Source organism: Monodelphis domestica, chromosome 3 (genome assembly GCF_027887165.1).
Source record: "Monodelphis domestica isolate mMonDom1 chromosome 3, mMonDom1.pri, whole genome shotgun sequence".
NCBI lineage: Eukaryota > Metazoa > Chordata > Mammalia > Didelphimorphia > Didelphidae > Monodelphis > Monodelphis domestica.
Genome location: NC_077229.1, coordinates 10830185 through 10854814, shown reverse-complemented (window position 1 = coordinate 10854814; position 24630 = coordinate 10830185). Strand labels below are relative to the sequence as shown.

General features: G+C 45.7%; 1 gene segment (V, D, J or C); it reads right to left on the bottom strand.

Annotated features, from left to right (window-relative positions):
- Positions 1 to 12080: 12080 nt before the first annotated feature.
- On the bottom strand, positions 12081 to 12677 carry LOC100619881 (immunoglobulin lambda variable 4-69-like). The segment is given in 2 exon segments: positions 12081 to 12412; positions 12541 to 12677. Coding segments are annotated over 2 exon segments (378 nt in total).
- Positions 12678 to 24630: the final 11953 nt, after the last annotated feature.

Here is a 24630-nt window from a genome sequence, read left to right as displayed (position 1 = left end):
ACTCAATCTGGGAGTGCCCTGGGGGAGGCAGGGGGGGGGTGAACTTAATCCTAAGGACAATCACAGAAGTCCCAATAGCTGGCTCTGACCCACATCAGGGCTCACTCTTTGTCCTCTCACAGGTCCAGCTCTTCTGTCACAGCCCTCTCTCAGGCCACAAGTCATTCCTTGTCTTCTCCCAAGGAGTCAATGCCTTGTTAACAGGCTTATTATCATTCCAATCTCTGGTTCTCAGGACTGGGAACATCAAAATTAAAATCTGTGTCCTCTAGAAGACACTGACTTCTCAGTTATTTGTTTTTTGATTCTTTAAAAGAAAACCTCTCATCTTCTATCTTAGAATGAGTACTGTGTTCTGTTCTTAGGCAGAAGAGCAGTAAGGACTAGGCAATGGGGGTGAAGTGCCTGGCCCAGGGTCACACAGCTAGGAAGTCCCTTAGGTCAAGTTTGAACCCAGAATTTCTCAACTCTACTCCTGACTTTCCATCCACTGAGCCACCCAGCTGCCTCTCTTCTCAGTTATCTGTGTAAAAAGCCCTTCTCAATTAGTAACTGTCCATCATGACCCAGATATTGTGCCAAGAAAACCCCCAACCAGACCACAAAGAGTCAAACATGATTAAAAGGGCCTGAGGGACAACTGTGTTAGAACCAGGACCATTCAAGAAGTCTGTGCCCTTTGGGAGTTCATAGTATATGGAGAGAGTATTTAATGTGCAGGTATACATATAGGAAACTGGAACATCATTGGTTTCTGGGAAAGAGAGGCATCATGCGATCAGGGCACTGGGAGAGCCTTCACATCCAGGTGAGAATCTGAAGAAAAGAGGGACTATGAAAGGGAGAGGAGGCATGTCATGGGGCACCAGGAGTGCTAAAATCAAGATTATGGATAATGGATCATCCAATCAGAAGGACATATACCTGGACCATAGGATTATGGGAGGGGAGGGATTTGGAATAAGGTGTAAGGAAAGTTGGGCTGGGTTTGAAATCTGCGATAAAAAACCACTTCTGTTCAGGGCTGAAGAATCAATGAAATCTCTTAAAAGGAAACTACTCTCAATGAACTGGCTTCTCAGCAGAGTCCCAGAGCAGAAAATCACCTAAAGGCTCTGGGCCTCCATTTCCTGCTCAATAAAAGGAGTGAGCTGGACTTCCTTGTTTTTGAAGTCTCTTCCAGATCTACATCTGGGATCCTGGGATCCCCATCAATCAAGAATGTCAGCAATGAGATGACTCAGTGGATTGAGAGCCCAGCCTGGAGACAGAAGCTGAAATCCAGCCTTAGACACTACCTACTGGGCAAGTCACTTCACCACCATGGTCTAACCCTTACCATTCTTCTGCCTTAAAAACTGATACAAAGTATTGATTCTAAGACAGAGAAAAAGAAGAAAGGAAGGAAGGAAGGAAGGAACAAAGGAAGGAAGAAGTTGAAGAGTATGTATGAAGTGCCTAATAGTTCCAGGTTCCATGGATACAGGGAAAAAAAAGCAACCCCTAAACTAATGGACATCAGAGTCTGAGGGCAGGACGACACTCAAAGGAGTAAGTATAAACACGACATAAAGCAGGTCAATGAGAGACAATCTCAGAAAACAGGCATTAAGATGAAGGATCCCCGAGACAGACGGTTTTGCAGAAGGAAGGCCAGATTTTACTGAGACTTGAAGGAAATCAGAGAAGCAGGAAGCTGGGGATGAGCAAGGATGGAATTCTGAGCTTAGAAAGACCGCCAGGGAGAATGGGCAGAGTTGAGAGAGTGACTGCGTAAGGAAGAGCAGGGAGGCCATTGTCACTGGATGGAAGAATACTTGGTGTCTGAGGAAGGGGAAGGGGGTTCAATGGCAGAAGCCTAGAAAAGTTCTAAACAATGAAAAGCTCTGAAAGCCAAGCAGAGGATTTGAACATTCATTCTGGAAGTCATTGGAGCCAGTGGAGCTGAGTGAATAGAAGAGGCAGGATGGCGATATGGGGAAATTTGAGCTATTGTTAAGTTGGTTTTGGTTGTTATTGATAGGTTAATGGAGATTCTGTTGTTGGCCACTGAGAATTTGGTTGGATCAGCAGTTGAAGGATTTGCCTGGGGATGGCTTTCTTTAAAAAATCCCATTTATTTATATTATCTCAAAAAAAGAGACAGGAAAAGGAAATGGAAAGGTAGGAAATATATTGATTGTTGCTCAGCTTCAAGGCCTTCCATGCTCTCTTCCCACAAGCCCTCTCAGAGTTCACAGGGTCTCTGCTGTTCAGACAATCAATGGACCAATGAAGCATCTATTTGGTCCTCTGCTATGTCCCAGGCACTGGGCTTGGCCGTAGGAATAGCAGGACGACAACCCCGACCTCCCTGCCTCCCAGAGGCCTCTCTGGAGGGACCAACATCTCCTGGTCCCTCGGGGTCCCAAGGGCTTACCCTGCCTCCCTGGCAGATGCTTGGGCAGCCCCTCACTGGGCATTCATCAGGGGGCTTTGTGCAGCCTCTCAGCTGAGTCTGGGGCCCTTAGGCTCAGGTTTCTGGGGCTTCTTCCTCCCATTTGGGGTCTCATTCCTCCTACATTGACTCTGAGTGCTTCAGATCAGCTGGTTATTGCCAAGACCCAAAGCCCCTCAGACAGGATGAGTGCAGGAGGGGAGGGAGGAGGAACATTCTCAGTGGTTGCAGGTGAAGCCATCCTATATCCCCACCTCTTCACCCTGTGCTGCCTGCTCCCTTGAGGATCAGAGGGAAGGAATTGGTTTCTTCCTGCTCCAAGATGGAGTCTGGCCCCATGTTCTGTCACTGCTTCCCTACACTGACAGATGGGGAAGAAGAGAACCTTTGTGATTGGCTGAGGAGCCAGAGGCAAGGAGCCAATCCCCAGCATCCTCAGCCAAAGAGAGTTCCTCCCTGGATGCGGTTGTGAAGGGAGGTGCTGGGAACCCCACGAGGGAGGAACAACATAGGCTTCCTCATGGGAGGCCAGGAAATGACCTGGGGAGGAGCAGAGTGCTCTGTCTTCTGAGGTTGTTATTTCTTGTGTTACCTGAAGGCCATCAGGGAGAGTTACTGCTGATGAGGTTCAACCGGTAGGAAGTATGAGCTGCTGAGCGACCCAGCAGCAGAGGTCAGGCCAGAATTGTAGCCAGACTAGCAGCAAGAAAGGAGCCCAGAGAGCCAGGCCAGTGGTCCTTGGGGAGAGGACTGAGCCTGGGCCAGACCTGATTTGGAAGGAAACTAAGGGGGGATGGACATAAAGTCCAAGTGGTTCTAGTGGTTCTATTCAAGGGGTGAGACGAGAGGGGAGAGAGTGACTCCTGCGGTATTGATCTGAAATATTTGGAAGCTCTTCATTTTCTATATTATCTCAATAAATATCATTTTGTACATATGGATTCTGTTCATTCATTCATTAGATCCTTTACAGTGAGGGAAACAAAGCAGAGTGGGAGCCTGAGCCATTACCAGTAGAAAAAGGCAAGCACAAAGCTCAGGAAATCCCCAGAACCCAGAGAGACATTCAGGGAATTTCAGGGAATGCAGGAGGTGGGATGAAGGTCCTCAGACCCTTGTCCAGGGCTGGATTTCTTGGTCAGCAGTCACTGGACTGAATACATGGTCCCTTGGGTCCCATCCCATTATCTGGACAATATTGTCACACATGGTAGGTCAAGAGAGCCCAGAGCATGGTGGTGAGTTCTCATTAGCTATTGGCTGCAGGTACCAAGTCCCTGACCCTCTCAGGGAAGTCCTCCTCAAAACCAGGGGCTTCATAGTTTGGGTGAACTCCTGGGTCTCCTGCTCAGGCCTCAGCTGAAGCTTTCCCAGCCTCCAGTAGAGGGCAATGCAGGACAGCCTCAGGGCTAGTGAGCAGTAAAGGATGCTCAGAGAGAGATTGGAGAATGGGAAGAAGAGAGCAAGAGAGAGACTGACTTGGGAAGGGAGGAGGAGACCCATATGAAGGGATGGTGCCAGAGTGGGGGGACAGGAGATCCTTGGGAACCCCCCAAAGTCAGATCGTGATGTCACCCAGGTTCCCCAGTGGAGAGAATCCTGGAGCTGAATTCCAGAAGACCTGTGTTCAAATGGTGCTACAGGCATTGAAAGGTTGTATGACTCTGGGCAAGTCAGTTCACCTCTATCTACCTGACTTTTGTCATCTGAAAATGAGGCATAATGAGAGCACCCTCCCCAGGGGCTGTGATTGGCATCATGCGATGACATTTGCAAAGTGCTCCATGCCATTTAAGACTATAAAAGGTCTTTTTCTTATTGTCATCATTACTTCCAAGGCAGCCTCCTGCTGCAGCAGCAGTCCATCTCCTTCTTCCCCAAGAACAGCCCCCCATTTCTCCCACCGTTTTCCAGACCAAGATGTGCCTCCTCTCTTTCTCTTTCTGGAGGACCAAGAAAGTCGGTGCTGAGGGGTGGTCTGAGCCCATCCCCTGCTCCGCACTCCCTTCCCTCTACAACACACAAAATGCCTTTGGACTTTCTCCTTCTCTGAGATGAGCCTTAATGGAAGCCTGGCTGGGGGAGGTCTGGAATGGGTGCTGCCTTTGCTCAGCCTTTCCTGGGTCGGAGGCTTCCCAGCAGCCCAGCCTGGCAGCCCTTCCCAGAGGAATCGGCTCTTTGCTCTCTGCTGTCATTAGACCGGATTCTGCTCACTATGGCAGGAGGGGAAGCCCTGGCAGGAGCTGCTGTGAGCTGTTGGACCCTCTGAGTGACTGTGGAAGGGAAACGCCCTGGAGGGGTCTGGCACCGCCTGCCCAGGGAGGTCTATAAACAATGAATGTTGAACCTCAGGAGAAGCAGTCAGATCCAACTATTAAGATATAGGAGGGGACAGTTGGGGGGCTTTGGGCAGTGAGTGTCTACACTGAACGGGGCCCTGTGGATATTCACAAACATGGCCAATGGTTCGGCCTGTCCCACCGCAGTGCTGGGCTTCCTCCTCTGGCTGGGCGCTGCTGAAGGACAGGAATGGATCGTCCCCAGAGCTGGAGCCCGAGAAGCACTCAGGGGTCCCAGCGCCCTTTTCTCCATCTCCATCGCTCTTGACCCACATCACATTCAGGGGGCTTTTCCTGGGCTCTGCTGAAAGCACTGAATGCTGTAGGTGCTGTGCTGAGTGCTCAGGCTGCAGGTGGGTCTACCTGTGCTCCCCAGGGATGCAGAAGGAAGCTGAGTCAGCACCAGCTGGGAGAGGGAGCCCGTAAACAGAGAAACTCATTAATGACTGAACAAGAAGGTGCTTTGAGATCCTTATAGGAGGCAAGGGCTGGGATGGAGGAGCAGGAACAAGTGGAATTCAGTTCTGACCTGAGCAGAAGGTGAGCAGTGACACCCAGATGAGAGGTCAGGCCATGGTGCAGAGGCCCCAAGAACTCTGCTCCCCAAAGAGCTCATGCCTGGGCCTGGGCTCTTCCTGGTCCCTCATCCTCACCCTGAAACCCTGTGATCGTGGCTGTAAGGGCTGTGGGGGCTGGATGCAAATCTACCTTGTACCTGGGCTTACTTAATCCTGCCCTGGCTCCTGGGCAGGCTCTGGGTCCCAGGTCCCATGGGGGCAGCCTCTCTCTCTGGGTCTTGGGGCGTCTTGGCCCAACCCACATGGGATGACCCCCAGGACTCCTCAGTGCCCCCCCTGGTTCCCAGGACCAGCCCCACAGGGTCAACTGCTGTCTATAGAAGCCTCATTTATGACAGGCTTGTAGCTAAGCCTCAGTAGCCCCCCAGCTCCCTGCTGGCTGCTCTGTTCACCCCAAAGCCAGAGCCTTCCGTTGACCTACAGCTTTTGGCTCCCAGAGCCTCCCTCGTCCTTTATCCCCCTCCCTGGGCTGGGCCTGGCCCCCCCCCCACTCAGCCGCAGACAGGGATCCCCGCCTGACCCTCACTTGCATGGCTGGATCAAGGCAGTAAAAGCAATGATCTACACAAGCACTCCCAAAGGTTCCCCCAAACAACCTCCAAGCAGAGGCTCCAAAGGAAAGCTGGAGGGCCGGAACCCCGGGAAGGATGACGTGAAATCCCAAAGACGTCTTCGGGAGAGCTCTGAGGTCTGCCACACCGGCGTGAAGGTGGAGCTCAGGCCAGCCCAAGTGAGCCCAGCAGGCGAGCCGCAGGGGCCCCTCAATCAGCAGCAGCAGCTTCCAGAGAAGGTTGGGGAGTCCGATGACCAATCAGGAGGTGGCAGAGGCTCCTCTGCTGGCACTGAGTGCAGGACTGATGCACCGTCCAAGGGAGGATTGGGGTCAGAGCCGCGGGGAAGGACAAGCACCAGCAGAGCAGAGCTCTTGGCATCAGGGGAGCTCGAACCCCAGTCACAGTTCCAAGGCAGAAAAGAGGGCTCCCTCGGGCTCTGGTCCAGCAGCCCTGACCACTGGGCTGCTCTTGGGGGGCTGAGGGAGCTGCAGAGGATTTCACTCTAATGGGCGTCCTTTCATTTCCGTTTTTAAATCCTTTCACTGGGATTCACCACGTTCCGCTATATTGGATCATCCACTGTCATTGCTGTAGTTTGGAAAGCTTCATCCCTAAAGCGTGGGCGGTCTGGATGCTTGGTCTTTGGCTGTGGGGTGAAGGGCCAAAGTGGCCATCATTGTGGCCCTTCTAGTCCTCTCAATGGCCTCGTGGTTAAATTCAGAGGGAGCAGAGGCTAGAAACAGAATGTTATGTCTGGCATTGTTTAAAATAAATTGGGAGCTTCCTTTGTGGAATAAATAGGTCTATATTAATCCCAGACAACTCAGTGGCTCGATAGGTAGAGTGGTAGGCTTAGAGTCAGGAAAATAGGTTCAAATCTAGCCTCAGATACTTACTTGATGTGTGACCCTGGACAAGTCACAAAACCCTTATTTGCCTCAGTTCCTCATCTGTAAAAATGAACTGGAGAAGGAAATGGCAAAGCACTCTGGTGTCCTTGGCAAGAAAATCCCAAATGGTGTCACAAAGAGTCAGGCATGACTGACCTAAATTGGCAAGTATCTGAAGCTGAATTTGAACTCAAGTCTTCATGACATCAGACCCAGGACTCTATGCATCGGGTCACCTAACTGACACAGAATTAGGGTGTTCAAAATTCTTTCTCCAGGTACAAATTGGCAGATGGGGTTCAAATCAGGGAGGAGCTGGCAGAGGTGAGTCCAGTGGAAGGATGGAATCCTGGTGAGGGGTATTTTGGTGCCCTCAGATCCCTTTTTCCAACCTTAAATTGGGGGTGGAGGAGCAGGGGTTGCCTTGGAATGGTCTTGTGGAGTCTAGGACACAAGCCTGGGTGGTTCTGATTCCTGGGTAATGACAGGGCCAAGCTGGAGACATTTCTCTTGGCCAGAATGGAGTCCTGGAGGTGGGCAGTCGCATTTTGAACCAGAGAGGGATTGAGCTGATATTACAAATCAAATCCTCCCTAGCTTCTCCCACCAGATGGAAAGCCACTGAAAAGTTGTCCCCATCACCCGAGGGGACCATAACCTCAGGAGACGTCGACCTCAGACCTCGGTGGGTTTCTGATTATGTTTCTCCTGCACTCATGGTGGGATGTTAAAATCTGCCCACCCTCTGGGTCCTCCGTCCTGGGAGTCATTCTCCAGAAATTGTGTCTCCTCGGCACAGTCAAAGGGAAAGTCCAAGCTGCCCCCATTCTTGCTCATGGCTGCTCCTCCTTCTGGTTCTTCTTCTCTACCTCTCATCACTGAAGGGCTCAAGGCATTCACAGAGAAAGCTTTGGATCATGGAATAAGCTTCTCCCCAAAGCTTCCACAAACACAGAAATCTTTCCCTGGGAGATCAATTAGTCTGTAAAATGTCCTTCTTCTGTTACGGCATGCTTTTTCTCCACTAAAAGCTCATGTACTTCTACTTCTGGTTGGCTCTGCACAGACATAATAAAACTCATTTCCTTCTTCCGGTTAATATACAGGAATGACGTGCGGTTCTTCCATTTGCATTGATATTCCATCACTTTCAGGGTCATTAATCAGAGGCAGGGATGAGCTCTTTGCTCTCTGGGCAGCAGGACGCCGATTCCCCAGGACCGACATTCAGTTTTGTCAGCCTTATGTGACTCATCCCGACCCCACTGGGGATTTGGGGGCATAGACGCCCCAGTGGTTTGCCATTCCTTCTAAGGCTCATTTTTACACCAGAGGAAATTGAGGCTAACAGGCCATAAAGACTGCCATGAGTGTCCTGTTCAGGTATCTGCCACAAGCTCTGGAGCCTTGGTGCTTCCTCCTTGACATCTGTTGGCTCTCAGGCCTGGTGACAATGGAGGACAGTGTGGGATCGCCAGAGGTGAGTCCTGGCAGGGCCTCATCACATGTCAGAAGTCACAGGAGCTTCTCCAAAAGTGAATAAGTTGGTCCTATATGTGTCAGGTGGGGGCTAGTCCAGTAGCTGCTTCCTGCCTGCGCCCCATGGGGTAAGTTTGAGGGAAGGTCATGCTGTGCTTCACCCCCTCTAAACTAGCCATAACACTGGGAACACTGGCAGGAAAAAGCCTTCCATGCTCCTGGGTCTGGGGGATGAGAGGGACTGGCAGGAACCCAGCCCTAGCTCTGAGAGTCCAGAAACAGAGAAGTAACATGAGGGCCTTGACTCCCCTCTTGATGCTCCTCTCTCTCTGCACAGGTTCTGGGGAGACTCTGGGCTCTGAGGAGTGGAAGAGGGCAGAGGTGGGCAGGAAACAAAGGGCTCCCCATTGGCAGCCCCATCTTCATCTCTGTCCTGTTGTTTTCAGGGGTCACTTCTCAGGTGGTGGTGACTCAGGGACCTTCTATGACTGTGATCCAAGGAAGAACCATCATCTTGACCTGCGGCTCCAGTTCAGGGGCACTCATCACTGCCTCGGTCCTTACTGGTTCCCACAGAAATCTGGCCATGCTCCCAGGACACTGATCTATAGAGCCAACAATCCTTCATCAGGGGTCCCTGCCTGGTTTTTCGGGTCCCTCCTGGGAAACAAGGGTGCCCTCACCATCCCAGAGGTCCAGCCTGAGGATGAGGCTGGTTATGACTGTTCTATATGGCACAACAGTTCTTGTCACTGTGAAAAGAGAATTCTTTAAGGAGTTAACACTGTAAGGGAGTTTGCAAGTATAAACCTTAAAATTTCTTAGACTTATGAATGTTGGAAATTTCACCATTGGGAAATTTCATATTGGAAAAAATTTCCTACTGATAGTAAGAACTCTATTGGAATGTGAAACCCCTTGGCATGGGAGGATCCTTCTTCTCCCTATATAAGACTACTTTAGGACAGAAACCTTTTGCTAAACAATGGAAAGAGTTTTGACCTATGCTTAAGCATAGAACAGGAAGTTCTTTGAGTCATGATTGATTTTAGAATTGATACAATAGAGATACTTGGAATGACAGAACCAGGTCTTGGAAAATACAATCTCCACCCTACTTAGAGTAACAGGATTTAGAAGGGCTGCAGCAAGATCAAGATTTAATTATTTGAGAATATGACCTTCAACAGACATGTGCAAAGCCACAGACCTCTGGGAGCTCCTAGGTTAAACTAGAGCCACCATTGGCACAGGGGAGACATGGACAGTGATTGGTAGATGTGAGAACTGAGGGGAGGGAACTTAGATGGTTTCCTTAAAGATAGCGCGGTCTGAGGACAGAGAAAAAAGGAGGTTTTGCTCTGAGTGAGGTGGCTCTGAAGGAGGACTGAGGAGGTTGCTCTGTTGGAGGACCAGGAGAGAAGGCTGGGTCTGAAGGAGGAGAATTCTCTGGAAACATTTCTTGAAAGGAGGCTCTCTTGAAGGTGGAGTCTGAGTTTGGCATGAGAAGCCTTACCTAGAGAGATCTTGGGTGAGTGATAAAACCTACTGACTGATTATTCATTCTTATTCCTTTCTTACTTTCTCTCTTTTTCTATTGATTAATCAGTATATTATAAATTAAATTTCTCTATAAAACCCAGTTGGCTTGGGCATATTCATAAATTGGGAATATATTCCCTGGTGACCATCTTATATTTATATAAAACCAAGACACAGTAGAAAACATATTTCAAGAGGTCATAATTGTTATATATTTCCCTTGCTCCCAAAACATTTTAATTATCACACAAGTCACTTGTTAAAATGAGTGATAACTCTATAACTCAACACTAAGTAAGAGAGTTGGCAAGTCATTTGCTAAAGTGGGTGATAATTTGATCAGTCAGAATCTTGTGAATTCTTTTGATAAGATTTCACACCCTCAGAAACTCAATCAGTCAGAAACTCGTATATGATAAGAGTTAACACCTTCAGAGCTGTGTGTAATTGGAATCTGTTACCCTAAAAAAACTATGATCCCCAGCAAAACTATGATTCCCAGAACTCCACTCACTTCCTGTCATTACATGCTGAGGTAGACAGGATATAAATTGGGTGGAGGTCCATCTCTCTCCCTCTTTTCCTTATGGTGGCAGCTTTGATGGAGCAAGGATTTTCGAGCAGGTAGAAAACTTAGACACATGGTTCTATTTTGTCATGTAATAAACTTCATGAAATAATACTTGAAGTATTGGCCATTAATTTAACTCTTACAGGTGAGAAGTTGATCCCACAGATACTGCCTCCTGGGCAGTAATAGATAATTTGTAAACTGTGATTGGCCCCTGTGAAGAGGGGAAGGGACAAGAAACTCCTTTGGTGGGAGTTGTCTTGGAGAAGATAGTCTGAAGAGATTGTATTCTCGAGATAGTCTTGGATAGTCTTCAAGGGAGTTTTGCTGGCTTGGAGCTCAGCTTCTACTTGGACTCTTACTCTTGGACTGCTTCCTTGGGTGAGTGAAATGCTGATCACTTTCCTACCTTCTGGAGAGACTAGCTTCCATCTTGGAGGAGGCCATGTGGTTACTCACTATCAGCCTTGCTGGTTGAGAGCTAATCAATAACTTCTCCATCCCCCTCACATTTCTCTTCTTTATTGTTTCCTCATCATTTGTAAATAATTTTTTCTGACCCAAGATATAATAAATACTGATGACCACACTTTCATATAATCATTGTCAAACCATTAATTTTATCCTTTACAATAGCACAGTGAGAGCCTGAGATGGAGAACTGAACAAATATCTCCAGCCCAGATGGGTCCCAGATGCATAGGCTACCAAGGTTTGTGGGCTGTCCAGCTTCCAGGTCAGGCTCTGGGTACTCCTCATGCCTTCTCCTGATCTGCACATGTTCCAAACACCGGGTTTAACAGTGGGTCCTTTAGAGTCTGGGGCCTGGGCAGGCACGGCAGAGAGTTTCTGAAATCTCTTAGTAGCCAGAGTTATGGGGCTCCTTGAAGGGACATTACTAGGAGCCTGAGGGTGAAAACACAGTTTCTGAGGGAATGTTCCCCTTCCTGGAGAAGGCCCCTGTTTTTCACATCTTTATAAAGAGGAAGACAATAGAATGTGTAGATTGTTGGCTCTCTCACTGTTCATGAAGATGATGTCCTAGAAGGTACAAGACTTAGGCATTGTAAAGATGAAAATGAATATAGAATAATTAAGGTATTTTTAACATTATTTTCTTTGGTCATTTCCAAACATTATTCCCATTTCCTTCCTGACATCGTCATTTCCCTTTCTCTTCCCCTGGAGGTTGTCTCTGGTCATGGACTCATGAGCACTGGCAGGGGTTCAAGGGATCCCCTCATACAAACAAGATTCTATTCCCTGAGAGCAAACTGGGGAACAGCCAGAGCATGGCAGGGAGCTTCCTCTCAGCTCCTCTCCACCAGCCAAATCCTCAGCCCTGAAGGCTAAACTGAATCACTCCTCTGGTGTCTTGGTCATCCCAAAGGAGGCTGGGACATGGCGGGAAGTACTGGTGATGGGGTGAGAAGACCTGAATCCAAGCTTTAGTTTGTGTGACCTTGGGCAAGTCATTGCTGAACTGGATGAAATAGAGACACACACAGAAAAAGAAGGACACACAGAGAGACAGAAGGAAAGAGCCCAAAAAAGAGACAGAGACAGAAAGAGAAAGAACAGCTGACTTGCCCCTAGCAGCACCCTGGCCTTGCTCAGGAGCCTGGGGACAAGCAAGAAGCTGCTGCAGGCCTGACAAGGAGGTTTTTGTCCCACTTCCTCACTGAATGTATCACTGTGTATAAGCATAGCTACCACTATCGTAGTAATCTGACTGGCAGAAATAATCGGCCTCATCCTCAGCCTGGACGTTGCTGATGGACAGGAATCGGTTAGTCCCAGATCCAGAGCCAGAGAAGCGCTCAGGGATCCCGTCGCCCCTGCTGGTACCTCCACTGCTGGTGACAAGCAGAAGATACCGAGGGGCCTTTCCTGGGCTCTGCTGGTGCCAATAAACATAGTTACCACTGAGCTCACTGCTCAGGGTGCAGGAGAGTCTGGCCGAGCTCCCCAGGGCTGCAGACACAGAGGGAGGCTGAGTCACCACAGCCTGGGAGAGGGAGCCTGCAAACAGAGAGACTCATTAATGACCCTGAACAAGGAGGAAGCTAGAAGGTGCTTTGAGATCCTCCTGAGAGGCAAGAACAGGGAGGGAGGAGGAGGCCAAAGGGGAGGTCTGGGATGGTCCTGACCTGAGCAGAAGGTGAGCAGTGAGAGACAGACGAGAGGCCAGGCCATGGCGAGAGGACCCGAGAGCTCAGCTTCAAAGAGCTCCCAGCTGAGTCTGGCCTCTCTCAGCTCCCTCTTATTCTCTCCTGGTTACCCTGTGATGGTGGCTGAGGGGCAGGCTGGGATTGATGCAAATCTGGTTCTGCTCCAGCCTCCTCTAGACCCCACCTGCATCCTTTCTCGGGGTTCCAGGGGGGGGGAAGCCGTTCATGCAGGGGGTTGATTGGGGTCACTGGGCCCAGCCCAGCTGAGGTGTCACCCAGGAGTGATCACCGGGCTCAAAGTAGTCACAGGCACAGCCAGCTGGGCTCTTTCCCTCCTTAGGCCCTCACTGCTTGTCCAGAACAAGCCCCACAGAGTCCCCTGCTGGCTACAAGACCCACATCCAGGCCACAAGGAGGCAGAGCTCAGGGCCCCCAGGCAGAGGAAGGTTCCTGCTGCCTCTTCTGTTCATCCCACCCAAAGGTGGAGCCTCCCTTGAGCCCCAGCCTGAGGCACCCAGAGCAGCCCCTGTCCTCAGCCCCTTCCCTGCCCTGGCCTCCTGCTCTCACCACACTCTGCTAGCAGGCACTGATCCAGGCCCAGTTCCAGGTATAGAAATTGTGGCCTCTCACTGGGGAAAGGTTCTTCCTGGCCATAGAGCCTTCCCAGAGCCCAGCCCCTGCCCACTGCCCCATCCCAGCCTGCTGGGGCTCCTGGACCTACAGGAAACTCTGCTCTCTGGTTCAGGCCAGCCTGTTCTGTCTGCCATCCTCATGGAGCTCCCCAGGCCCAGCTGGGCTCAGCTTCCAGGCCTTCTGGGCTCCCCCCTCATACCCGCAGGGTCAGTGTAATAGAAACATAATGACTGATTCAGTTTGACAACCAGGTTCTGGAAAGCTGCCCCACCTTGCAGTGACTCTGCAGGTGTGTCTGTGAGGCCTTCTGGCAGGAGCTGGAGAGGTCTGGGGGAGGCTGTCCAGAATACCCTGTGATCGCTTGTCTCGAATGCAGGACTGAAACTGAAAGAGGCCAGTCAAAGACTCTGAGGAGGAGAGGAAAAGCCTGGCCAGAGACAGGAAGCTGGTCTCTACCAGGGCTGGAGCTGGTGTTCTCTCCTAGCCTGCTGCCCAGAGGGAGCATCAGCACCTAGAAGGGAAGGGAAGACCGGGGATCTCTGTCTCTTGTCTGTGTCTCTGTCTGTCTGTCTCTGTGTCTGTCTCTGTCTGTCTCTGTGCCTATCTCTCTGTCTCTGTATCTGTCTCTGTATCTCTATCTCTCTCTCACATTTACTAATACATAACTATGAATTAATATCCAATCTCCAGGAACTTTAATTATTGCACCTCTGAAAAGTCACAGGTTCTCAGACATTCAGTCAATCAATGAACCAATGAAATATTTCCTTGTTCTCTGCTAAGTGCCAGGCACTGTGCTTGGCCTCAGCAAGGCCAGGATGAGACCTCCCTGCCTTCCAGAGGCCACCATGGAGATTCTACTATAGGGAGAAACCACTGAACTTTATCCTTCAAAATCTTAGGCCCTCTTTTGTGCAATTCAAAAAGAATGTTTTTAGTATATTCCTGACATACTTCTGCGTCTGTTGAAGTCAAGAGTAGATAACCTACATATTTGATTAATTTGCTATTTTTAAATATTAATATTATCTGTGTCTTGGATCAAAATTTGTGCAACTAAATGGGCTTTCCACATAACCCTGTGGCAGTTGACTCCATGTATCCTGAGAGCCCTTCCAGTTGAAAGCAAAGATATGCCTGGAGTTCTCATGTATAGGAATGGAAAAAAAAATCTGAGCAAAATTCAACTACTGTAAAGTATGTAGCTGTGCTAGGAATAGAAGAAATAATAGCATTTATGTTGGAAACTATTGATTATCTCTTTTTAACATGATGGTTCACAGCCCTCAAATCCTGTACAAATCTATAGAGGTGCTTGCCATCTGCCCCCCCCCCTTTTTTTTAACTGGCAGGATGGGCATGTTGTATTCAGATTTACACAGGATTATTCCCTGATCAATTAATGAGTTTAATACTGGGGGAATACCCTCAATTGCCTCTTTTGAGAGGGGATATTGAAGAATGGAAGGAGGTGGGCTAGATTTAGTTTTAATCTGCACAGGAACAGCTGATTTAAGTAAGTCTACATCAGAAGAAGATGTGGCCCAAAGAGACTCTGGTATATCTGTATGTATTACAAAGATAGAAATCTCTTTTGCTTCCTGGCTCTCTGAGAGAAGTACAGGGAGTAATTTTACCGATTCCTCAGGTATTTCCAATGATAAGGAGCTGTCTGGAATACAAATTATTGTAGCTTGTAGTTTGCATAGTAAATCCCTCATGTTTGTGGACGATACAGGCATTAAAAGAAAAGAATGGTCAACAGTCAACAGGTCAACACACATACCATGCAAGGAGAAAGTTTTTGGATCTTTAAAGGTTTTCCTGATACACCTACTACATTTAGAGAGCCAATAGGGTCACATTTTTTTGCTTACCAAAACTGACCTAGATGACCCAGTGTCCAAAAGACAATCATAGTATGTATTTCCCACCTTTAAAGTGACATGAGGTTCTTTACTCTACAGGGGGTGGACGGGCATGTATAGGGATTACTGGCATTAAAATATCAGGGTTTGGAAAATCAATGGTTTCACTCTTTGATTCCAAGGTCCTCCCCCCTCCCCCCACACCTTCATAAATGTGCTAGGGCAGTTTTCTGGAATCCCCATTCTGATGGGGATTTTCACCTGGAGTATAGAGTTGATGAAGACAATGTAGAGACTCAGGTTCTGCTCAAGGCATTTTTCCTGCGTTTGCCTCACCATGAAGACCATGTCGATGGTGCTGCGATCTGGTCAGAAGCCACATTGTGATTCTGGCAGGTTCTGCTCTACATTGTCTCTACATTGTCTTCATATACCTGACAAAGGCATTTGACACAGTGAACAGGGACGCATTGTGGGTGATCCTCAGCAAGCTCGGTTGCCCAGCAAAATTTGTTAAACTGATCCAGCTCTTTCATGTCGATATGACAGGGGACGTCCTATCTGGTGGAGAGACTTCGGATCCCTTCAACATCTCCAATGGCATGAAACAAGGCTGTGTCCTTGCTCCAGTACTATTCAACCTATTTTTCACCCAAGTATTATGACATGCTGTGATGGATCTAGACCTGGGTGTCTACATCAAATACCAACTGGATGGCTCACTATTTGACCTTCGCTGCCTGACTGCAAAAACAAAGACAACAGAGAGACTCATCCTGGAAGCTCTCTTTGCAGATGACTGTGCTCTCATGGCCCACCAAGAAAATCATCTCCAAACCATTGTGGACAGGTTCTCCACTGCAACAAAACTGTTTGGCCTGACTATCAGCCTCAGCAAAACAGAGGTGCTGTACCAACCTGCACCAGGGAGGTCAATGTACCAGCCATGCATTACAATCGACATCACGCAGCTTTCTAATGTCAACACTTTCAAGTACCTGGGCAGCACCATCGCCAACGACGAGTCCCTAGACCACGAGATTAATGCCAGGATCCAAAAGGCCAGCCAGGCACTTGGGCGGCTGTGCTGCAAAGTCCTCCAACACAGAGGTGTAAGCACTGCGACGAAGCTCAAAGTGTAGAACGCAGTGGTCCTCAGCTCCCTCCTGTATGGTTGTGAGACATGGACACTGTACTGGAAGCACATGAAAGAGCTGGAGCAATTCCACCAACGCTCCCTCCAGTCAATCATGAGGATCCGATGGCAGGACCGAATCACCAACCAGGAAGTCCTCGACAGAGCCAACTCCACCAGCATCGAAGTCCTGGTCCTCAAAGCCCAGCTACGATGGTCTGGACACGTCATCCGCATGGACCCACAGCGTATACCAAGACAGGTATTCTATGGTGAACTGTCAGCTGGACTCAGGAAACAAGGTTGACCAAAGAAAAGATACAAGGATCAGCTAAAGTACAACTTGAAGTGGGCTGGCATTACACCAAAGCAACTAGAACTCGCTGCCTTTGTCAGAAGCAGCTGGAGAACCCACATTAACCATGCCGCCACCACCTTTGAAGATGAGCGATGTCGACGTCTTGCCTCTGAGCGTGAACGCCGACACCAGGCCACAACCGCACCTCCTGTAACAACTAGTGTCCCATGCCCCATGTGCCACAAACTCTGTGCCTCAGCATTTGGACTCCAAAGCCACATGAGGGTACACCGTAGGTAAAACTGCACAAAGACAATAGTCATTCTCGATCACCGAGAGACTACTATATATATATATATTGTGACAAGGAAATAACTTTTAAGAGACTGATATATATTAATTTAAGGTCGCCAAGGAATTCAGCTATGTAATTCCTAAATGAAAACTCAAGTCAGCCGTCAACCTTTTATGGAGTTTTAATTACAAACAGGAGGAAGAAAGGAATTAGAGATAGAGAGATAGAGGTAGAGAGAAAGGGGATAGAAGGGAATAGGGCTTAAATACCCCTTCTGTTTAGGCTGGGCCAAAAGGCCCAAGCCCTTAGATAGCTGGGGCAAAGAAAGGAGATCAGTCCCTATTACTCACGTGACCAAAATGGAGAAACAGTCTCAGAGCCCCCACCTTCAGCTTCCTTCAGAGCAAGCTTCTCCGAGCACACTGAAACCATTCCAACAAACCCCTAAAAACCACCCTGAGTCTTCAGACCCTTCTCTCTTTAAGGAAACCATCCAAGTTGCCTCCCCTCAGTTCTCACATCTACCAATCACTGTCCATCAATTTCCCTGTGCCAATGGAGGCTCTAGCTTAACCCAGGACCGCCCAGAGGTCTCTGGCTTTGCACATGTCTGTTGAAGGTCATATTTTCAAATAATTAAATCTTTGATCCTTTGCTACAGCCCTTTCTAAATCCTGTTAACCTGAGTAGGGTAGAGATTGGAATAATTAAATTTTGATCTATGCTGCAGCCCTTCCTCAATCCTGTTAGGACTGAGTAGGGTGGAGATTGATTCCAAGTATCTCCATTGTATCAATTCCAAAATCAATCATGACTCAAAGAAATTCCTGTTCTATGCTTAAGCATAGGTCAAAGTCCTTTCCATTGTTCAGCAAAAGGTTTCTGTCCTAAAGTAATCTTAAGAAGGGAGGAGGGGGAAACTCTCATGCCAATGGGGTTCACATTCCAATAGCCAAGACCCACTATCAATAGGAAATTTTTCAAGTATGAAATTTCCCAATGGTGAAATTTCCAACATTTATAAGTCTAAGAAATTTTGAGGTTTACAATATATATATATATATATATATATACGTATATATATATATATATATATATGTATATATATATATATATATATATATAGTGGATGAGCTCTATTTTTTATATATTGTTGTTGGGCATTGTGTTGGGTATTATCATTTTCCTCATTTGGAGCACTGTCATTATTTTGATTGCCATTATGATTCCTATAGTTATTATAGTTATTTCTATCAGTTCTTTTTTTAAAATTTTAAATATTATTTTATTTGGTCATTTCCAAACATTATTCACTGGAAACAAAGATCATTTTCTTTTCCTCCCCACCACCCCCCCCCCACCACCACCTTTACCTCTCCCATAGCCGACGCACGATTCCACTGGTTATCACATGTGTTCTTGACTCGAACTCATTTCCTGTTCTTGGTATTTGCATTAGAGTGTTCATTTAGAGTCTCTCCTCAGTCATATCCCCTCAATCCCTGTATTCAAGCAGTAGCTTTTCATTAGTATTTTTACTCCCACAGTTTATCCTCTGCTTGTGGATAGTGTTTTTTAGCCCTGCAGATTGTTCAGAGACATTGCATTGCCACTAATGGAGAAGTCCATCACCTTCGATTATACCACAGTGTGTCAGTCTCTGTGTACAATGTTTTCCTGGTCCTGCTCCTTTTGCTCTGCATCACTTTCTGGAGATTGTTCCAGTCTCCATGGAATTCCTCTACTTTATTATTCCTTTTAGCACAATAGTATTCCATCACCAACATATACCACAATTTGTTCAGCCATTCCCCAATTGATGGGCATCCCCTCATTTTCCAATTTTTGGCCACCACAAAGAGTGCAGCTATGAATATTCTTGTACAAGTCTCTTTCCTTATTATCTCTTTGGGGTACAAACCCAGCAGTGCTATAGCTGGATCAAAGGGCAGAGAGTCTTTTATCACCCTTTGGGCATAGTTCCAAATTGCCCTCCAGAATGGCTGGATCAATTCACAACTCTACCAGCAATGAATTAGCATCTCTACTTTGCCGCATCCCCTCCAGCATTCATTAGTTTCCATAGCTGTCATGTTAGCCAATCTGCTAGGTGTGAGGTGATACCTCAGAGTTGTTTTGATTTGCATCTCTCTGATTATAAGAGATGTAGAGCACTTTTTCATATGCTTATTAATAGTTTTGATTTCTTTGGCTGAGAACTGCCTGTTCATGTCCCTTGCCCATTTATCAATTGGAGAATGGCTTGATTTTTTGTACAATTGATTTAGTTCTTTGTAATTTGAGTAATTAAACCTTTGTCAGAGGTTTTTATGAAGATTGTTTCCCAATTTGTTGCTACCCTTCTGATTTTGGTTACATTGGTTTTGTTTGTACAAAAACTTTTAAATTTGATGTATTCCAGATTATTTATTTTGCATTTTGTAACTCTTTCTAAGTCTTGCTTGGTTTTGAAGTCTTTCTCTTCCCAAAGGTCTGACATGTATACTATTCTGTGTTCGCCTAATTTTCTTATAGTTTCCTTCTTTATGTTCAAGTCATTCACCCATTCTGAATTTATCTTGGTGTAGGGTGTGAGGTGTTGATCTAAACATAATCTTTCCCACACTGTCCTCCAATTTTCCCAGCAGTTTTTATGAAATAGTGGATTTTTGTCCCAAATGCTGGGATCTTTGGGTTTATCATATACTGTCTTGCTGAGGTTGCTTGCCCCCAGTCTATTCCACTGATCCTCCTTTCTGTCTCTTAGCCAGTACCAAATTGTTTTGATGACCACTGCTTTATAATATAGTCTGAGATCTGGGACTGCAAGGCCCCCATCCTTTGTATTTTTTTTCCATTATTTCCCTGGATATCCTCGATCTTTTGTTCTTCCAAATGAACTTTGTTATGGTTTTTTCTAAATCAGTAAAAAAAATTTTTGGAAGTTCCATGGGTATGGCACTAAATAGATAGATGAGTTTGGGTAGGATGGTCATTTTTATTATATTGGCTCGTCCTACCCATGAGCAGTTAATGTTCTTCCAATTGTTCAAGTCTAGTTTTAGTTGTATGGAAAGTGTTTTGTAGTTGTGTGTATATAGTTCCTGTGTTTGTCTTGGGAGATAGATTCCTAAGTATTTTATTTTGTCTAAGGTAATTTTGAATGGGATTTCTCTTTCTAGTTCTTGCTGCTGAGCTGTGTTGGAATTATACAGAAATGCTGATGACTTATGTGAGTTTATTTTGTATCCTGCAACTTTGCTAAAGTTGTTGATTATTTCGACTAGCTTTTTGGTTGAATCTCTAGGATTCTTTAAGTAGGCCATCATGTCATCTGCAAAGAGCGATAATTTTCTGCACATATTTATATATATATATATATAATTTGATATAAATGTAGTCCTTATAGAAGAGAGTTTGAATAAAAGAAAAAGATAACATTTTTCTCCTTTTCCCTTTCCTTCATATTTACCTTTTCATGTTTCTCTTGCTCTTTGTGTTTGGATGTTGAAGTTTCCACAGAGCTCTCGTCTTTTCTTTACAAACACTTGGAAATCTTGTATTTTGTTGAATGCCCATACTTTCCCCTGGAAGTATATAGTCAGTTTTGATGGATAGCTGATTCTTGGTTGAAGACCCAGCTCTCTTGATTTTCTGAATATCATGTTCTATGCCTTACGGTCGTTCTGGGAGGAAATTGCTAGGTCCTGTGTGACCCTGATTGGTGTTCCTTTATATCTAAATTGTCTTTTTCTGGCTTCTTGTAAGATTTTTTTCTTTTGCTTGGAAGCTTTGGAATTTGGCAATTACAGTCCTGGGAGTTGTCTTTTGGGGATTTAGTGCAGAGGGTGTTCTGTGAACTCTTTCAATGCACATTTTTGTCCCCTTGTTCTAGAATCTCTGGGAAGGTTTCTTTGATGATTTGTATTATGATATCAAGATTATAATTTATTTCTGGCTTTTCTGGTAGACCAAATGATTCTCAGATTGTCTCTCCTTTCTCTGTTTTACAGGTCTGTCACCTTGTCAGTGAGATATTTTATGTTATCTTCTAATTCTTTAGTCTTTTGGCTTTGCTTTATTTATTCTTGCTCTTTTGCAAGATCATTGTCTTCCAGTTGCATGATTCTGACCTTTAAAGACTGGTTTTCCTTTTCAGTTTTGTCTGACCTGTTTTTTGAGGCTTCGAGCTATTTCTGCATTTGCATATTTTGGTATCTCAGATTGCTGAGTTCCTTTTGCTTTGTTTCCCATTTTTCCTGCCAGAAGGCTTCCATCTTTTTGATAATTTCCGATTTAAGTTCTTCAAGAGTTTGTGGAGAATTTCCATTGGAAGGTTTTGGAGCATTTGTTTGTGTTTTCTCTTCTATCTCCTCTGTATTTTGTATTTTTGCTCCATAAAATGTGTCCAAAGTCACCCTCTTCTTGCTTTTCTTGGTGTTTGGAGACTTTTGCACTTCTGTACTGTTTGCCATCTCTATGCTTTTTCTTCCCCTTTCCAGTCAGAAATCTGAGTGAGGGGGACTGGCTCTTAGTGTATCTGTCTGATAGTCCGAGGCTTTAGTCCCAGGCAAATTGTCCATTCTCCGCAGCTGCGCTGTCTTCCTGGAGAGGCCCAGGGTCTGCCCTCCCCTGCCTGGTGGTGTTTTGGGTGTTACTGCTCTCAGTTCCCTCCAGTTGCTTCTCTGCTGCCTTACTTCCACACTCTGAGCCTGGCACAGCACTGTCCACAAGGTACCTCAGTGCCTTTGCCGCCCCAAGGTTCCTGACCTTTCAGAGGGCCCAGGTTGCTTTCAAGGTACACTCTTCAGAACAATGCCTTTGCAGTTCCTGATGTTCCTATCCTTTTAGAAGGCTCTGCACTCTAAGGGGGAAGGAGTCCTGGCCTCCCTGAGGTCTGAGGGCTCCTGATGGGATTATGTTCAGCTGGGTTGGTCTGGATGTGCCCTGAGGCAAAAACCTCAAGTGAGACTCTGATGGAAGGACCCAGCCTGGGGGCTACAAGCTCTCCCCCGTCTCCCTCAGGGTGCTTCCCTGCCGCCTGTGTTGTATGCCCCAAGACTGGCCCAGGTTGCTTTTAAGGTGCGCCCTTAAGAGCAGCACTTTTGCTGGCCCTGAGGTTCCTGCTGCTGCTGCTGTGGACTCAGTGCTCTGAGCTAGGGGGGGAGGGGTCCTGGGACCTTCCTCTGCCTTCCCCTTAGACCCGAGTGTTCTAGGATTCTGGCTTTTGGGGAGGCGTACCTTTTGATTTGAGTTCAGAAGGAGGGTTCCCTAGCTCTGTTGTTAAGTTTGAATTTTAGTCCCCTAGGAGCATTCAGTTTGCGATCGGTAAGGAAGGGTTTTCAGAGGTCTGAACTTTTGCTGCTTCTAAGCTGCCATCTTGACAGGAAGTGTCAAGGTCTTTCCAAGCCATTCCTTTAACATCATTTTGATGATATTCTTCTATGTAAAGAACTCAAATTCTATGGAAACAAGGAAAATCCTCTATATACCTGATATAGGAAAAGTTTAAAAAATAAGTGAATTGTTCATTTATTGTGACCAACTGATTTAGAAGATTGTTTCTGAGATGAGAATTCCTAAATGACAGTAGTTTTAATTCTTATAATTTTATCATACTGGTAAGCTCTCTGGTGAGGAATTTTTTTTCCTACTAATGCAGAAGAGAGCTGGTACATGAATCTCAAAATATAAGTGTAACATATAACATTTAAAGTTTGAGTGAGTTGCCCAGGACACGTAGCCTGTATCCAAAGGATAGATATGAATTTAGGTCTTCCTGATTGGGTCATCCATTCTGACTTTACTACAAACACTGCCTCTCTATATCAAGTCTTAAATTATAAGAATGAAGGGACACAGGGATAGAGAGGAATGACCTGAGAGTTAGTTAAACTTTATTTGCCTTGCTACCTGAGGACTTGATAAATAGCACTTTGAATCGAAATGTGTAGATTAGAGAGAAATTCAAGTAAAGGAACAGATTAATGATGAAAATACTAGTGCGCTATTTTACATGACAGAACCCCAAAATTCAGTATAATTTTATTAAATAATAGATGTTGTAATTTTGGGAGACTCACACTCCTTAGATGAAGAAATGAGGGTTGAAGGTAGTGAAGAAAGGGTTGATGAAAATGGCATCTCTCACTACTCCCTACCAGAGTCCCTGAATTACTTGAGGGAGATAAAATGGAGATCTCCCCTTGGTGAAGACTTGCCTCTTGATGGCTATGCTGGCCCTCAAGGGTGATGGGGAAGTCTTCTCTACAAGCAGAGGAAATAAATGAGATTGCATTCGCTATCTGAATGCTTATTTGATTTAATTGTTGATTGGGGCAAAGGGTAGTGGTTAGAGGGTTGAAGTTATCCTAACTCTCTGTCTAAAAGGTTTTCTCATAGCCAGTGGAGAGGTAGAATAAGGGAGAGAGCACTGCTCACTGATTTGAGTCCAGTATCTCAATAGTTCATGGAATGAAGGACAGGAGCCAGTGATGTTTTAAACAGGAACCTGTGATGTTTAGATTTCTGTCAGTGTCAGAAATCTCCACAGGTGTCTTGACAATGGTCCAGAGAAATAGCTCCTCCTTCCACTCCCTTCTGTGTCTCAGCCCCCAAGACCCTGCTCCTTTGGAGAATTTCCCAGAAGTCCTTGTTCAGTTCCCAACTGCCATTCCTGCTTCATTCACTGTAGAGCTCCCAATTTCCATTTCCCTCAACAGTTCTTTTTTTCTTTCCATCATTACAATATCCCGGTTTTGATTTTTTTGAGTCTTTTGCTAAAAGCTCACGCTGTTTGTGCACTGTCTTTTCCTATTTTTATCCGATGTTCTATCCCACCAAAATAATAAATTCCTATCTTACTATCTTACTCTATCTAGGACTTTGTCTATCTATGCTAAGAAAGGTATATAGGAAAGTTTTGGGTAGGAAAGGAAAATAGAACTTGCATTACAATGTTGCAATGGGTGAACAATTTTGTAACAGTAAACAGGTTTTTCTCAAATCCAATGAGTAAATTCAATGTAACAATACAACAGTTTTCTTATTAATCATTTGTTATCTTATGCTAAGCTATATACTTTTCTATTTTAAATGTTAACCTACTTATGTTTGCAAAATAATGTTGTTAACCCTATTCTATTTGGTTATCTATCTTATTTTTGTTAGTATCCTTTTCCAAAATATAACAATATACTATAGCCTTATTCTTATGTTATCCCTAAGCTGTCTAGCTAAAAAACATAACTTTTCTCCTAGTCCCTATCTGCTTCTTTCCCTGTGCTATTATTTTAATGTGGTTAGTTCTATAGGTTAGAATTTTTGTTGGTAAGTTTTATCTACTTTTATGTACATATTTACATATAATACATTTTTACAAGGTTTTTTCAATCTTGCATAGAGATTTTAGCCCTACAAGGAAATGAAACATGTCCTCGTCAGGTAAAAAATATACATTGATACAATATATACATATATGCATTTTGCACATATGCAATCTTCAGACAGTCATTTATTTACACAAGGTCCATGTCCAGAAATCAGTTTTTATGTTGTGCAATGTCTAATATGTCCTGTTGCATGCACAAATTTATCCTTTTTGTTGCAAGATGTCCTTTGTCTAACTAGTTGCCTATAGGTTCTCTTCTTTTTTGAAGTTATGTAGTGTTGTTTGCATGTTTATAGTGTGAGGTTAATTTGTGTTTTTTTTGTGTGTGTGTGTTTATGCCGCACTAGTCTTACATATACAGTTTCCCTTTTGTCTTCCTCCTTGGACTGTCCTTTTTTGCAAGTTTTAAAGTCCTAATTGTCCATTTTTTGTTGTAAGTTGATTCATTTC